General features: G+C 37.8%; 1 protein-coding gene across 4 annotated transcripts in view; it reads left to right on the top strand.

Annotated features, from left to right (window-relative positions):
- Window positions 1–17,689, top strand: part of AKAP7 (A-kinase anchoring protein 7) — a gene marked incomplete at its 5' end in the record, with an annotated part of 82,250 nt that extends 64,561 nt beyond the window's left edge. For 2 of the 4 annotated variants that reach the window (XM_083858021.1, XM_083858020.1), the window contains one exon: window positions 15,446–16,511. In XM_083858021.1, the coding sequence (XP_083714147.1) occupies window positions 15,446–15,648 (203 nt within the window). In that variant the 3' untranslated portion in view covers window positions 15,649–16,511. Of the gene's footprint in view, window positions 1–15,445 lie in introns of all 4 variants that reach the window. The other 2 variants (XR_014589680.1, XM_083858022.1) reach the window with 2 other exon arrangements.
- Between the last annotated feature and the right edge of the window lie 253 nt (window positions 17,690–17,942).

Raw genomic sequence — 17,942 nt, 5'->3', positions numbered from 1 at the left:
AGCTGAAGGCTTCTTTGCAGATATGGGAAGCAAGGCTGTGATTCCAGTGAGTCCATACAAAGGTCATCACTGCTGGAACTAGTCAGCATGCTTGTCAGGCTGACAGAGGCTGCTAGTTGAGGGGGTTGTGGTTGCAAAGAATGAATTATTAGTTATACTATGTTTATGCAGTTTTCTGAGTGCAAATAAACCTCAGCAAGAAGTGATGATGAGTACCATGCAGTACTGTATGGTATTGTATGCTGTTGTATGTATGGTACGATAAAGGAAAGAAAAAATAATCCTCTGTCAAGCAGAGGAAACTTCCTTAAAATGTTTATTTTAGTGGACATTGATGCAATTAATTATTTCTCTGATTTGTTTTCTTGATTTTACTCTCTATTTTAGAATTTAGGGCCAAATAAGATTTTAGTACACTTGGCTAGAAGGTCAGACAATCCATGCAGAGAAGTAGTACACTGGAAGGTTGCTTATGTGGAGAAGTTTCTAGCCAGACATTTTGTTCATTGTTTCCGGAAAGTATTTCATTCAAAAAAACACATGAATAAAACCAGCAGATTCCAAAGGAACAGTAGTATTTTCTTAAATTCCCTACTGAACACACTGATGCTATGTCAGTTAAATTGATTGACAAAAGTTTGGAGAGACAGGAGGCTTCAATAGATGCAGAATTGAGTCCTGTATATCTTAGGTTATATAGATGTCAGTTAAAATTCCATCCACCATAGGTAATTTCCTTGCCCTGTAAGGGGAGGAAAAAAGGCCTGAAAATATATCTAAACACTCCATTGGCAGTTGGAAAAAAAAAGCTTTATGATGATCTGGAATATGAGCAAATTCTGCTGCAATCACACTCAAATAGCCCTGAGCATTACTGTGGGCCACCAGCTGCAATGGCAGATTACAGATGAAAGTTGTATTTAAAATTCGAAACTGGGCTGCTTCTTGGTTCAAAAAGCCAAACAGACCAAAGAATAGCAAATGCAATTTCTCATGGGGCTAAATCTTTCAAATGCAGTTAGTTTGTTTTGTAAATCTCCAGCATAAGGTTAGACAAAAAGCTTGAATAGAAGTTAATAACTTTTAAAATACACTGTAATGATTAATTGCTTTTCATCTTTTATAAATGGGTAATAACTGACAGTTAAATATTGTCTATGAATTTGCAATATAACATAAATAAGAATACATGTTGCTTTTGCCCAGAAAATTTATTTCTGCATAATAAAAATAATTACACAGGTAATTTTTCTGGTAGTGGTAAAATCTCAGAAAAATTTCCAATGCTCAGTAACAGAATTGTTATTTTTAATAATTTTTATATTAATCAAAAATAATAATTTCAGTAATAATATAGCATTTAGTACTGCAGTGCTTGAAAGCTGACTAAAAGGATGCTTCAGTTGGAATATTCAATTAGAAACAAGCTAACAATGTTTAAAGATTTTTGCTAAACATGCAAGTAAAACCATGAAAGTGAAACAGATTAACTGGGGCATGAATCAAGTGGTACTAAAAATGTCAAGTGAAACCCTTAGCAGCAGTAGGCAGGAATAGTGCTGATTTATACCAAGCAAGGACCTGGCCTGCCAAGTGTCGTGGCTGTGACAGTCCACTGGCAGCCCCTGGAGTCCAGAGCTGCAGTGAGATGGATGAAAATATCAGCCAGCCCATTTAAAAGCAGACTTCTATAAATAATATCAGAAAGATTGGTTCAGATGGCAAGCCAACAAATTGCCAGCTCCATCTGGAATTCTCTTTCTAAGTACATACATAGTAAGGGAAGGAGCCTGGGTAAAATGCTGTTTGTGCAGCCCTGGGCATTAAAAATCAGGCTGGTGGTCTGTTCACTTGGCTCTTGGTGGAGGCTTCCAACATGATTTCTTCAAGACAGAGTGAGCCTGGAAGGAAAATAAGATCACTTTTAAATCTGCATTTACACTAGTTTTTCTGAGCAGTGCCATCCCATATTCTTTTTGGGTTTAAAAGGGGAAAATAAAGGCCAAAAGAAAAAGTGAATGTACATAAACATGTCGTGGGTGAATCTAAGAGCGTAATTTCCCTGATGGTCCTGTATGTAGATGTTCTGCTTAAGAAGAGAAAGTGTGGTAGATTTCTCATACTTCCATAAGTATGCAGGTTAAACATCAGTGCTCATTAGTGGAAAATATGTTTCATATTCACCCCATATACACCTAGATATGAGATACTCTGTCTTCTAAGCTGTTAAAATGATTTAGATTATCTTAATAACACCACTGCCACAACAAAATGAAGACTGGGTTCTCAGAGAAACTGTTTGCTTTACTCTAGATATATTTGAATAAGGCAAAAGCTACAGCATTATGTTTTTATTGATTTTTCAGAGGGTAAATTACAGGTCATTGCTATCAGATAATATTAAAAGCTGCCCTGTATGCCCAGTAAGCAATATCCAAATACCTTATTCTTATTACAGAAGTCGTCTCAGTACTATTTTTCTCATTCGTTATTGCATGCGCCTATCTCAGTTTACTGAGATTTGTGTGTACTCTGGCACAGTGCCTCTCTGTATTCACTATACAAATTTTGCTGCTCTTTACACACCAAACAGTAGAAGGAGCAGCATGGTTTTCTGAAGTGCTGTAAGGCCTGCCCTGAAAAGTAAAAAGCATTAGAAGGTCTAAATGTTTAGAGTAATGAATTTTGTCTTTCCATTTCCTTACTTCTTCAGGTTAAATCAGAACTGCAGCAGTCACATTTCATTGTAAAAGAGCAAATGGAAATTCCATTGTTCCCACAGCTTTACTGGAGTCAGGAGCCAAATCCTGTCCTCTGGCACATGTGTTACTCTAGCTACTACTGCCTTACTGTCTGAAACCATTCTTAGTTCATACTTCTGTTTTCATTTGCTCTGGGCTGCTTTGGAGTTACGATTCAAAACCTCTGCCAGGAGAAATCCACAGAAGTAACTGTTCCACAAATGCAGAATTTGGCTCAATGTACTTCTCAGCTTTGCTACCTACAGACACAGCCCAGTTCTGTGACTGCTCTGGGTGCCTTGGACTCCAGTGCACCGTGTGCTGGGGTGTCTTGGGCTCCACCTGGACACCGCAACAGCCTTGCCTGTGCCATCACCCTGGCATAGTTCCGGGCCTGGCAAACATGCTGCAGAAACTCCTGGGCACTGGTAAGGAGTTAGCACCAGCCCAACTCCTTTCCCAGCAGGCAGTTTGTATGCAGCCACAGCATTTCAGAGGCCTGCAGAGCTGGATGGGATGGTCCTGAGTTGCTCTGTGCTAACCGGCTTTAGAGCCAACAAGTACTGGCATTGTAGAGCTCACCTGTGTAAATATAGGCAGGTGCATGAAACACCAGGTTTCAGAGATGCTTTTCATGGTATTGTGAGAACAGGTGTTTGTCTAATGCCAACACAGAACTCAAGCTGAATTTTCCTTCTCTGCTCAAAAGTGATCCATAAGCAAATCCATATTACAGCCAAATAGAAAGTGCAACATGCTTAACATGGAATGCCATTCTCTGTTAGTATATGTGAACAGCTACCCCTTCAATTTAGAAATTCAGTTGCTTTGACCTATTGTCTTGCTATATGACAAGTCCTACTGTAACTTAATCCCTGTGGGCTTAGAGTGGAGCCACTCACAATGTAGACTGTAGCATATGGATAGAACATCTACTACAGAAATAGAACACTTGAGAGTGGGAAAGTGTTTGTTATACAACCAAAATGTGGTAGTTGTTGTCTACTTCTTCCTAAGCTGATATTTTAAGTGTACTTTTTTTCCCTTTGTACTGTCTGATTTGTGATGCTTAATGCTAGGTAGTTGAGTGCTTTGTTGGCTGATGGAGAGTGGTATTCCTGGAAGCAGGCAGGCATATTCTAACCTCTATTCCAGAAACCATTAAAAAGTTAATTAAAAAAAAAAAAAATTACAAAATTGGTCTGCACAGCCTCCATTAAAGATGCCATATAATTTAGAAAGAGAAAATGAGTTATTTTGTTTTATTAAAGGTCTCTAGAAACTAGAATATGGACTAATAGACTCTCAATTTTGACATTTCTATACCGACCTGGAAGGTCAGGAAGCTGTACTCAGTCCTTTATGAAAAAGGGCTGAAAACAAATTTCATCTTTGGAATAGGTTCACTTCTGAGAAGGAAAAAACAATCCCCAAAATCTATCTCTTTTTTTCCCCTTCAGCAGGGTTGTGTGCCACCAGACCTATAATAACCTTGTAACAGAAATGGCATGCATGCAGTGCTAGCTTAATCTGCCCTGGGAAGATGCGTGTAACTTTTGTCCTAGAAGCTCAAGAAGCTCATGGAGCAGAGGAAATAGATGTTTGTGGGAGGTACTGTGTTTCCAAAAGAATATAATGCTCGAAACGTGGAGTAGGAGTCCAGGCAGTGCTTCAGAATATGCTTTGGGAGCTGTGGAGTTACATCTTGGGGAGCTCTGAGAGCAGGAACTAGTTAGTTTTGGCAAAAAAAAAAAAAGAAGAAAAAAAAAGCTACAAAGACAGAAGGCAGGAGGAGGAACTGGTTAACATGATTAAGCAACTGTTAAGATTGTTAGAATAGCATGGGATTACTTCTATTGCATCACGTGAAATAAGAACAAGAGAGAACATTTTGTATATATTTCAGGGAAAGCTTCCTGTCAGTGACAGATGCTGGGCTGCAGAGAGTCTGCATTTTGCAATGTTGTGACCAAGATTTTGAGATTAAGGTAGACAAACAAAGAAGGCAAAACAAACAACAGGTCCTTGGTCGACTGAGGGGTTGTCCTTTAGATGACATTGGTCTGTTATTATTTGTGAAATTATTATAGGCAAAGTGGAAAATAAGATAACTTGAAAAGTCTCATAGTTAGAGTACTGATGTCTTGTTCAGCATCTGATTACTGATGGTTTAATAATGTTTTATGCCAAGTCATTTTGCCATTCTTAAAATTTGAGTGGTCCTGTTTCCATAAGCTTAAAGTGGAGAACTGACAGAAGAGATGGGGATTTAGAGGAATTTGAGGTATATGGTTGTATATGCTATGTAAGTTAGCATGGTGTCCCTGCCCATGGCAGAAGGGTTAGAATTAGATGATCTTTAAGGTGTCTTCAACCCTAACCATTCTATAATTCTTTGGAGCATGAGGTTGGAAATGGCTTTAAAAGGAAAAGGGACTGGGTGCAGGCTTAAGCAGCTAGAAATACGCTGTACCAATAACCAGTCTGGCACTGCCAAACTTGTACAATAGTCAGTACCTTCAGACTTGTAATTCTGATGTTGGCATACACAGCCAAACTTTCATCAGGCTCTTCACCCTGCCTGAATTGTTGTCCTAAATTGGTGTAGGGAAAATTCACTTCTTATTAGGTGTTTCCTCTGGATCCCAATATCCAAATCTCAAAATCCACCACTAACTTTATCTTTGCTGATGGCTTAATCCTTTAGAATGTCTGCCAATCTCAGGTGAATTTGATCTGGGCACTTGCTGAGTTTCCTGTGAATTAAAATCCTCAGGCATGGGTAATTCATTTCACTCACTAGAGGGATTATACCCTTTTGCTAAGAGGCGAATTGTCTTCCTCCATGGTCTATTGTTGTGTTATTCTGTTACACATCCTAGCAATAATTCTTAAATGACATTTTATTCAATCTTTCATTTTACTACAAAGCACAAGGATTGAACATATTAAAACTCAGCCATGTTTTCTGTATCACTTACTGTGGCTGAGTACAATCAGCAAATGTACATTTTTTTTTCTGTCTGAAAAATCCATTACCTCTAGTATAGCCTAATGCAGTCAAAAAGGTTTTCCTTTCTTTCTCACATCCTCTTTTGCTTTTCACATACACCTCATTAATACAATGTGAGAGGTTTTTTCCAGCAGAAAATGATAAGTTTACTCTTCAGTTCTACAAACTGTAAGCTGTGATGAGGTGAGTTCTAGGGATTGAAGCCCCTTCTAAAGTCAAGGCTTACCTTTCTCTGTTAAAATTAAATTTGCTGTAGTGTTTTTGTGTTTTGAAGCACAGTTGATCCTCTGATTTAATGACATAAATGTTAATTTATGATGAGCCCACCTGTGTGCCCTATTCATACATTGTGTGTATTCTCTCCTACAATTAATCTGAAACGTTTGGAAGAAGGGCCACATGTAATACAGCCCAGATCATGGAGTCACTGCCTGAAATGGTTGCTTCAGCACAAGTGAATAATAATAAAAATAATAAGTCTCTTCCAAAAGAAGTGTATCATTTTACTTTAAAAGATCGATTTTGTTCTCTTTGCCCTTTTTTAACCATAATCTTTAAAGAAGGCATAAAATGAAAAAATAGTATAGGATTAGAATTTAAATAAAAACATGATATGTACTAAGATCCATCTTCTGATGGAGAAGTTTAATCTTCTCCATCAGCGGCAGAATGTATGGATGCCTGTGGTGCTGTGCCCAGGCTGTGAAGACGGGCCAGTTGTCAAAAGCTCTGGGTTGCTGCTTCTGATGCCCCACACAGTCACCCTCACAGTATAGAAACACCTGCATTCTTGGTGTTCCAACCACGTTGCATTGTGCTGAGCAACTGTTGTATGCGTTTTCCTGTCTATGGAAATCTCAGAATCATGAATGACATAATCTGCTTTTGAAGAGAGCCATTGCCCATTTCCTTCCTTCTCCTCAACAAATTTTTCTTGGCCCCTCTAGCCAGATAAAGAAATGAGAGAATTTTTCTGTATAGAAAACGTAAAAGCAAAACAAACTAAAGTACTAAACTCAAGCTTTTTACCACATGGTTCTGAACAGAGTGCGAAGAAATGCAAAAACTGGCATGAATATCCACCCTTTATTCTTTTACTCTTGAAATGAGGAAAGGCCGAGAACACTATTGCTTAAAATAAGAGGATGAAGAAAATATATGGAACTCCAAATTAGAACTGTTTAGCCTGGTATAAAGGCCCAAAAGACCAGCTGGCATAAATAAGCAGTTTTCTACTGATGTTATGGGACAGATTTACAATTATTGGAATGCTAAAGAGGAAGGTGTGGAACTCTATACTATGTAGGTGGAGAGAAAATTTGCAAATGGAAAAAGGAGTGTAAAGAGATGAGAACCATCAGTTTTAAGGCATGATAATGAGCAATCCATTATGGTACAGAGTAAATTGGTAAAAATTGTGATGATTAGTTCAGTTTTTGGCATAGCAGACATATTTTTCTGGATCAATTTCACTGAAGTGTTGCTAGAAGTCTTTGACTCACTGAGTTTGAGGAAGTAGAAATAAGGGGGAAGAAAGGGAGGGGGAGTTACTATTTTGCTAGAATACAGTGTTAAAATTGTAGGGATTTACTCTCATTAAAGAAGTGATGCTTTTAGTTAGGGAAATGGGTTTTTTAAGGAGTTTTATATTGTTTCACAAAAAAAATGCTTTTATAACTGTTTCATATTAAGCATAGGAAGGATATGGAAGTAAGGGCCAGTGGTTTAAAAATGGTAATTAGGACTTAATTATTCTTGATTTTTAATGGTGAAGCAGACTCAATAATAGTTTTGATTTTGATTATTAGGTGCTCGTTCAGCAAATGAGGTTATTTTTTCTATTAATAAAGAACATAGGATGGGAGGAAAAAAGAGTACTGTCCTCTCATATTCTTTCAATTTTTTTCTTGCCCTAGATTATAAAGTCTGTTTTTTTCATGTGAAGGATCGATTGCATTAAATTTAGTTTTATGGCATGGTAATGTTTCAGGATTCTTTTCATCCACAGATTTTGTTCTGCCATCCTCTAGCAACAATTTTTTAAGTTTCTGTGAATTGGATTAAGTGAGCTGTAGTCATACCTTCAGCATTCTTAACTCTTTATCTACAGCTATTCTGATTTCATGTCTCAGGTCACCAAAACTCCCATGGCACAGAGCAATCTATTATGACCAAGTACAGCCTGAATTTGTTGCTTATCTTGTCTTTGGAATATTTTTCTTTGGAAAGCAAAAGGGACTTTTTGCAAGGTCTTGTGGTGATAGAACAATAGCTTTAAACTGAAAGAGAGTGGTGAGTCCAGAGAAGTTGTAGGTGCCCAATCACTGACAGTTCAATGACAGGTTGGATGGGGCTCTGGGCAGCCTGGTCTGGTGAAAGGTGTCCCTGCCCATGGCATCAGGGATAGGAATAAATGAGTTTTAAGGTCCCTTCCAAACCAAATCATTCTGTGATTTAGTGTTCTTGAAAGTGGATATATTTGGTCTTCTGGAGAGTGATAAAAGTTGAGTAAGAGCTTGTCCTGAAGAAGATCCCAACTAGTGGTTTTATGGGTTCAAGGCCAGAGCATTTAAAGAGAGGTCTAAACTATGTACTAGTACTCTCCAAGTATCAAAAATAAGCTTCATGTTTACAAACCTTTGTGTGGTGGAGCAGTGAACATTTATACAGCTACATCTCACAATATCAGTTTTAAAACTGATAACAAATTCCAGCTCTTAAAAAAACCCCACCACATTTAAAGAGGGAAGTTAGGTGGCAAACAAAAGGAAGGGAAGAAGGAACAAAACTAAGTACATTATTTAAGGCAAAATCTGTGATAGATAAAAGGGATTCAGATAGGAAAGGCCATGATAAGTACTTGAAGTAGGGGGTGTTTTTAAATATAATTCAAATTGATTTAAAGGTGTTTTGTTAGTTTTCCCAAATCTGTTAGCAAATATGGTCAGATTCTGTGGACTTGATCCATGAAAGGAAAGACAGCAACAATACTTCTCATGACTTCAAAAAAACGTAACTTCATGGTTTGCCTAAGAAGCTTATGAAGTGTGTTCAGTTCCTTCAAGAGGAAGATTCTAGGGGAGAAGGATTAGACCTATTTATTTTGACTGCCTTTGGATGCAGTTATGCTACCAGTTCAAACCTATGTAAGATGCTTCTAACTCTAACCTTCTTCCATTAAATTCAAAATCTAATTAAGTGTGGTCACAGAGATGTTAAAATGCAAATGATTTTTTTTCATTAAAATTATACAGTATTTAAAATTTTAAAATCAGATTAAAATTATTACAATGTTTTATGGACACTGTTGGGCATACTCTTAAATTGCAATTTTTTTTGCAAGATTTCATCTTCCTTTTGCAGTTCAAACAGTATGCAGCTGTGTTTCATAACTCATGTTCCTGCAACTGAAACAATTAAAATGCATGTTGATTAAAATTTTACTTTTCTGTCCATAACTTACAAATATATTCATAATTGCTTCCCTTAGGGAAAGAGATGTACTTTGTGAGAGACTGTGATAACATGAGTTTGTATGGAGCCTTTTTCTAAGATCAGGAGGACCAACAACACAGGTTCAGCTTGTTAAGATTCACTTATTAACACTTGTTTAACCATCTGTCTTAGTCCAAAAAAGATTGCTTTTTTTAGTGTACTTGACAGTAGCATAGAAAAGTCACAGCCAAAATAGCATCTCTTTGGAAACTGTATAGTAACAAATGAATCCTAAAGACATGAAATTGAAGTTCCCATAGACTATTGGAAGGATAAGGGAACAGTAACAAGAGGTGAATATTTATTAATATTTATTTATATTACTTACATGAATATTTATTAAATTACTTCTCTTGTCAAGCTTGTGAGTAAATGTTTTGGTTTTTTCATTGTTGACAGGTCCATAAGCAGAGACTTTTAGGTTTTGGCAAAATACTTGGACTGTGGCAATTAAAATCTTTGTATATATACCCTTTTGGTTAGCTGCTGTGTTTTCTGGGCCTACACCTCCCTCAGCTTGGTGACTTAGCAGGGTGATTTTCTGCCTTCAAGACCATCCAGATTTGTCTGTGGTCACTGGTGACCAGGGTTGATGGGGAAGCAGCCTACGCTGTCACCCATGGTGTGTTACATTCTCAGTATTATTTCTGGAGGGTCACTGAAGGCAAGGGACTGATGTGACTGTCCTGTTCCAGAATTCAGCTTTTTCCTGGGGAAAACTGAGAAGCCTGATCTCTCTCTCTCTCTTAGGCTCTGAAAACAGTAGGAGGCTTCCCCCTTGTCACCATCCTAGAGGGCGCAGCAACTCTTTTGCTCTCCTTTATCAGGCTGCTGACCCAAGCTGCCCTATTCCCTTTTCCTGGGAGCTGCTGGCACCAGGCAGCACTGTGAATGGTCAAGGGGAGTGCATAATGTTGCCTGGATGTTTGCCATCACAATCTTCCTCAATCCTTTGATTCTCCCATTGCCATCTTGCACAGTGGATGTTACTGTGGCTATGTAAAACCACGTCTGTAATTGGCCTGTTCTCTCTACTGGAGTGTTGGTGCAAAAAATCAAATAAAACTTACAGCTTTTTAAGCCGTCTTGTTTCCTTTGGCCACTTTGCTATCTTTCCTGCCCGTTGCAGGAAAGACTTCTTATAAATTAGTTCAATTTAGGCATTAAACTACATTAAAGGAGTCAGGGAATTTCTCTGTCAACAAGTGTCTTTTAATAGAAAAACAAACTCAAGATATTTAACAGAACTCTGTGTATACCAGGACTAGAGTCTTATATAACTTTTTAAATTTTGTTTGTTCTGGAGGCTCTTGCCTGTGGCATCATGTCCCTCAGTGTTTGCAGAAGGATGAGCAGGTTTAGCAGATCACATCCTCTTTCTTCATTTAGAGATGGTCAGAAAAATTATATCAGAGTTTCACAGGGGTTTGTGTGAAGCTAAACTTTTGCCGTGTTTGCCAAGTCTGCAGCTCAAAGGGTCCTGCAGGTACTCCTGCTGTCATTACTGAATCTGGCAAGAGCACCACTTTTCTTGAGTAGCTGCAACACCCTAATTTCCTCTTTAGTAGAAATTCCTAACTTTTTCAGTTTTATTCCATGGTGTGCCAAATTAAATAAAAAACCTTTCTAGCAAACCAGAAACGCTGTATTCAGGATGAAAGACAGGTTGGTATTGCCTTGTAAGACAGTCCTGTATTTACAGAGCAATATATGTAAACCTAAAGAAGTTTGTTAGATGTCCCACATCAGGTGGGAACACCCAGCAACAGAAATGTTGTCACCCTCATGTCATAATGAGATTATAATTTCACCCTTCCTGCCAGTGCCTTATTTGTGTCAATTTCTTAAGTGACCACTTAAAAGACTTTTCATCCACGTCCTTTTTAATTAACAAGGAAATGTTCAGAGTTGTGACTTTCCTGTCTGTACTTACTGTGTTGATTAGATATGGGCACATGGTCATATTTGTGTTCACAGAGTTTGTAAAAACTGAATTAGAAATAATTATTAGAATGACCCAAAAAGTAGATGGAGGCATGTCTGTTACCACAGCCCTCCCCAGGTCGTAGAGCAGAACTTCTGCTACCAGAGTACAAATTTCTCGGCTGGTCTTGATCACCTATGCAAAATACTAAGGGTCTCTTTTATAATGTTTCTCATGTTATCAGTGTTTTGTTGCCAAGAAAGGTTGTTGGGAGCAAAAACAAAGCCCAGTGTGTTGAGGCCACAAGGAGAGGATTACAGAACATTGTCTTGGAGCATGGCTGGTAAAAGGTTGTAAAACTGACTTTTCCTATAAAAGGGATCCCCTGTTGCTTCCTTCAATTAAATCTGTTATAAAAAATCACAATCCATGGGCTGATCATATGAAAAACAGAAGGATCCAAACTGTCCTGCCTCTCTCCAAATCTGAGATCTCTACATACACTCTAAACAGGCTGTGTCAGGGCCATGAAAATGCTGTACCAGAACCATGATACTGATTTGTTCCAATACAGTATTTCAAAATTCAGCTGACAGTCTTGTAATGTGTAGGGGGAGGTGTAGACTTGGAGAGTAAACCTAGTCCAGTAGAAAAATACAGCAGTGAATTTGAATCCAAACTTGGCTCTGGTTGCAGGCATCTGGTCTGTGTCCATAACTGCTAGCAGTAGGATGTAGGATCATAAAGCCCTCTTTTGAATAATTTTGTGGAGCTGATAGTTCCCTTTGTAAAAAATTATGGTCATTTCAGGACAACTGGTGTGCTTCAGTTTTAGTAATAAAAAACACTACTCAGCATGAATGCATTGAGGTACATTCACAGAGTATGAATTGGCTTTCATGTTTTTAAAATTATAGAAGAGAATTCTGGGATAAACAAAATGAATGGCTGTTTTCATTTTTTTCTGAGCAACGTTGAGAAGACAGTGAAATTTTTTTATTCACAGACACAGAAATAAAATAGTGTCACAATATTGATGCAAATACAATGCTGTGGTATATCTGTTCCCTTTTCAGAACAGAGATTACAAGCAGAGCAAGTCTGAATATTTAAACCTCCTTTCTGAATCTAAAACATTCAAACCTTCTACAGATATTCCAATAATGGTAGACAGTCCATTTGAAGCATTTGCCTGCTGCAAAGAAATTGTATTTATCAAAGAAGCAGGCGAGCAGCAGCTGCAGCGTGGAAGGAGAGATGTAAGCAGGACAGATGTCTGTTAAATTGTCAAGTAGATATAGATGATAAATACTCATTTTCATTACATGACCTGTTTCATTTTATCAACATATGAATGTTGATAAAAAGTGAGAAGGAGTGATACAATGGTACCCAGCTACCTTGCCAGCCAGCTGTGGCATTGCAGACACTCCCACAACTGCTATTTTGGGAGTATGAGAGCAGAAACAGAACATCAGGGAATTACATAGGCCCATGTGCCTGTCCACCAAGGTGGCTGCACAGATAAATCCAAGCAGAGTCTTCATGCAAGGATGTGCATGCATTTGCATTCACATGTCAGTCAGATGTCTTTCCAGTGAGAGTACAGGGCTCTCTTAGGAGGTGCTACAGTCTTCACCGCAGACTTTTGATGAGCCCTGAATATCTCAAAATACTAAAAATAAACAAACAAAAAACCACAAGCCTATTCTTCTGTAGCTATATAACCTGTACTTTTAAAAGCCTCATTTAAGCAATCTGATGTTTTCCATTCTTGAGAAAGTACTTATAAGTGATCTAACTGCTTATTTTGAAACAATAAATGCAGTAGTAGCTATATGGATTTTATAATGTATCTGTAAATGAGAACTGGTCTGCAGAAAGTGTGCATGGGGTAAGAGCTCTGGCCTTTTTTAGACCATAATACATGATGCATTACGACTAAAATTACACTGTGAGTAGACGTAATCACTACTGTTGTGTATCTGGACGCCTCTGTGACTGATTAGTCATATTCTGCATATTAAGCACTACAAGGTCAAGTGGGAGAGTGGCTGAGCACCATATTTCCCATTGATTTTGTTCTGAGTTGCATGGGTAGATCATTAGCACCACATGAGTAACAATTACCGTGACCCAAAAGCAATTCTGAAAAACAAGAAACTCTACAACTGGAAACCAGTTTTATTTTAAATAATCATTAATATGTTAATTATTTTTAATGACTAAATAGACCAGGGCAACCAACACATTTTTGAGCATCTTTACTAAAAGCGAAGGAAATCAGTAATCAAAGGACTTCATTCAGAGGAGTGTGTGGGATCATTTCAGAAAAGCTGTGAGGAGATGCTGCTCATAAATACCTTGGGTGCCCTGAGAGAGAAGAGTCTGAATTAAGTCCCTCCTTCCTGTAAGTTAAAGAATAGAGTTAGATGCAGGATTTAGAGATAGCAAAGAAATATTGTAAGCAGTGAGTCAGAGAATGTGGAGTATGTAGCTGTTTGGTTTTGGGAATAGTGCCTCTGCCTCCGTTGCATGGTAGCCTAAAATATTTCTCTTTGGAAATGGTAACTCTGTTTTTAATGAATTCTTATATTTACATTCTTATAATATATTCTTATATTTGTGTTTAACCAAAACTATCCCCCTAGATATTATTTTTTAATATCTTTAGAGTATTTATCTACACTTTCTCCAAAATGTAAAGAAATGCTTTACCAAGATGTAGTCTGATGATTCTTCGGGGGGAGAGCACAGTTTTTCCTTTCCCATACTAACACTGCTGTGGAGGTCCAGAACTGGAAGAGCTGCTGTTCCAGAGCAGAATGATCAGATTAACAGCTGATAGAGGCACTACCTCTGAATATGAAGAGTTTTGTTTGCTTCTCTCTCTCCTCCTTGAATCCCCATATGAATTAAGCTTTATCAGTGAAATCACTCCCAGGTTGTGCAGTACACTAGGAAGATTAATAAAAGTCTTTCGTAACTATTATCTAAATGTTCTGGCAAACTTTAATAAATTTACATATATGAAAAATGACAAATTTAGGTAATTGACCAGTACAAAGCTTTGTGCTGAGCGTGTGCAGTAATATCTCTTTCACCAGATGTGTGTGACTAAACAGCCTCTTATTACTGGTTGCAGAATGCAAACGCCAGAAGAGAGCATGAAATGTATGACCTTTAAATATGGATGGAGGGAAACAGTTATTTACCTAGTGCAGGAGACTGTGAAATAGCAAATGGCATGACCAATGAGAATTGGACAATAAAATTTGCTTTTCCTGCAACAAATTCTTTGTAAAAGGAGGATTCTGCAGTAGGGTTTATAGTTTATTAGGAAAATGTTTCATGGAAATGTACCATTTCAAATTACGTGTAATGATGTGTGAGAATCCTCACTATGTATACAGTTGTTTTACTGAATATGTTATTCATACCAAGTTTTAGCAAAACAGCAAAAAAATTTCAGCTTCTTGTTTTTATCAGCAGATATTTAAGAATGGACTGCTGGAACTTGAAATCCTTCGATATTAGAGCTTTAGGTAGAGGACAGAAGAGAGGCAGGGAGGGATTATATGGTTTTTCAAAGTTTTATGCTTTGTTTAGAAAAATATTTGTAACCTGTTCTTTAAGTGTTTTAGTAATTTTCTCTATGAGGAACTCTTGAATTACAAGCAGTGAATAACTAGATAGATTTTATATTTATTAAGCAGAATCACAAAATAGTGGCACCAACATTTAGGAATGCTGCTAAAATGTAAATATGCCTTATGCCATATTTGATCCTGAGATTGGCTCAGTTGGTCAGAGCACGAGGCTAATAATGCCAAGATTGTGAGTTTGATTCCTTTAAGGGCCATTTACTGAAGACTTGGATTTGATGATCCTTTATGGGCCCCTTCCAACTCAGAATATTCTGTGATTCTGTGATCTTTGCACAGATGTCACAGGTGATCGTTGGCCAGAAAAAAATAAATTTGCACACTTACTCTTCTAAGCTGAATGAGGGCTTATTACATTAGCCAGTGGCTTTTACTGGAGTGATATAAGAAACATGAGCAATGAAACATCTTTGATCTAATACGCTGTACATATCTTTATGGAACACTTTTGATTTGGAGCTTGAGGGGGGAAAAAATTACTTTTTTACAATGAGAAAGAGGCAGCTAATAACTTAGAATCCAGCTGAAGTCAGAGGCTCCTGATACAATCACAGCTACTGTCTTTGCATGGCAATGAATTCCTTCTCTTGTCTGTTGTGACACATAGGTGAAAAACAGGCAGCAGAGCCAGACGATGCAGAGCTGGTGAGCCTCAGCAAAAGGCTGGTGGAGAATGCGGTGCTGAAGGCTGTGCAGCAATATTTAGAAGAAACACAAAACAAAAGCAGACAGACTGATGAGAGCCCCGCAAAAACTGAGGAAGCAGCAAGTGGCAGCAAGAATGAGAGCGACAATGATAACAGCAAATGAGCACTGTGCAAAAAGCCTGGGAGCAAATATCCCACCAAAAATAACTACAAAACCGTGTTCCGCTCCCTGCTGAAATTTGCAAAGTGGTGTTGGGTGTCAGGCACTCTGCTTTGTGAGTCTCTTATCAAAAGTTTGTTCTGAATTGAAGGACACTGTCTACTGGTTTAATAAGTTCTTGCACTGCTGAAAATCTGTCAAATGCTGTGAGGGATGGACGATGGAAAAAAGACAAGAGTGGTGAAGCAAGCAGCTCCAGTCTTCACTTCTCTTGATACCACGGGTCCCTTCCTTGCTTTTGAAGAGAAACTGAACATTTTGCATTTGTAATTTGGATTGTCGTGGATGGCTGTGGATGAGGCCTTGCCAAAAGTGGAAGCGATGCCCTGCGCCCGAGGGTTTGGCAGCGCTGCAGGGCTGCTTGCTCCGTGTGGGAGCACGTGCTGTTTCCTAGTCAACAGCAGTCAATACCAAGCTAAAAATTACCACTACAGATACTCGCCGCAGATACTATTACACAGTATGTAATAAGACAGGAGTTTCCCTTAAATGTGATGCTGTACTGTTCTTTACATTTTGGTAGCATTTGTTGATGTAAATTATATTTTTTGATGAAATACCTTTTTATAAAAAATCAGTATGGGCAAAACACTGAGCACTTACTGCTGTCCAAACCAGATATGATCTCTTTATCTCTGTACATTAATTATTCTAAATCACATTAGATGTTATAAAATGTATTATATTGTTGTTTTCCTCTAGGAAAGAGCCATGAAGCAGACTTAGTAAAGGAAGCTTTACGCAGAGAAACGCAGGCCCTGTTACCCAGACTGAATCAGATAAAGGAGCTGTTAACGAGTCCTGAGATCCGCACAAAAATTAGCAAAGAACTGTTTGAAGACAGGCACAACTCTAGCAGTAAATGGAAAAGTTGTATTGACTCTGAGTCTCCAAATGCATGACTGTAAATTGCCATGATCGCAAATTTCATCAGGTTGTTTAAAGACAAAGTATTGTGGCAAGAAATTTTTCAGGTTAGTTTGTTTGGGTTTTTTTAACTGAAAATGTGAATGGGTGTTATTATCTCATAAAGAATCATGCTGAAATACTTGCACAGAAGGATTATATTTCATAATAATGAAGAATAGCCACTTCTCAACACTGCATTGAAACATGTTTGAGTGTGCAGGTATATGTCATGACTCCAAAGTGGAAAAATACTGGTTTCAAATAGATCTGAGCAAACACTGTGCCCTTCCTTTATCATTGTAAATAACTCAGTTTTTTCTCATATATTCCTTCCTTAACAATGATGTACAAGTACCAAAAAATTGGTGGTTTTAAATACTTCAAAATGTATATTTGGGAAAAAAAAATCCTCTTTTAATTATCTGCCTTTTGTATATGTACTGGCATTTTGGGTTAGCATTGTATGTTTTTTATTGTTTTTTTAAACAGCACTTGAATACTTGTATAGATGCTGACATTTAGTTTCTGCTGATGTTTACACTAAAGCAAGAATGTTTTAAATTTCAGTATGAAATTCAGGCTCCACTGATCTCAATGGAATACTCTCATTGGTTTTAATGGAGTCAGGATGCTGCAATTAAGATTTCTTGTGCAAAGAATCATATTCCTTGGGATAATATTTGCCTTTTTACTTTTGTAGAACAGTGTTTTTGTCTTTTGTTTTTGATGTTACTCCACCTCTCCTTCTCCTGCCTGAGGTGGGGTGTCAGTTTGCTCTCATTTTTCCCTCCACACACCTGCAAGATTCACTGAAGATTTGGACGATGAACAGCAATGCAGGAGTAGCTCCAATATTTGCAATTTTTATATACATGGTCATAAAAGCTATATAATATGTTGTGATTGGTATCAAAATTGTGCTGTTAGAACAAGCTGTGTTCATGGTCCTCATTTGTCTCAAGCACTGTTCATTTATCTCATGTCAGAGCTTTTTTTCATCATTTGATATATAGCAGTATATTCTGAAGCGCATCTTATACATGCCATGTTCACAATAAAATATTTTTCCTTTGCACTCTGTCTGTTTTCACCTGTTTCCAAATAGACTTGAATCAAATTAAGTACTTGCAAGTAAAAGGGTTGCAGGAGAGAAATAGTGCTCCAGTAAATCACACCATTAAGTTGACTACAGGGTGTTGTGCCAACATACTGCTCTGGAACTTGGCTGCTGAAATCGTGCAGATAAACTCGGCCCAAGTCATTATTGTTTTCAAGGAAAAAACTTTGAAACTCTTGGGATCAATTTATGTTCTGGGCAGGGCGAGTCT

Source organism: Zosterops lateralis (genome assembly GCF_965231275.1).
Source record: "Zosterops lateralis genome assembly, chromosome: 3".
NCBI classification, from domain to species: Eukaryota; Metazoa; Chordata; class Aves; order Passeriformes; family Zosteropidae; genus Zosterops; species Zosterops lateralis.
The sequence above is the reverse complement of the archived record's forward strand: the minus strand, read 5'-3'. Positions and strand labels throughout refer to the sequence as shown.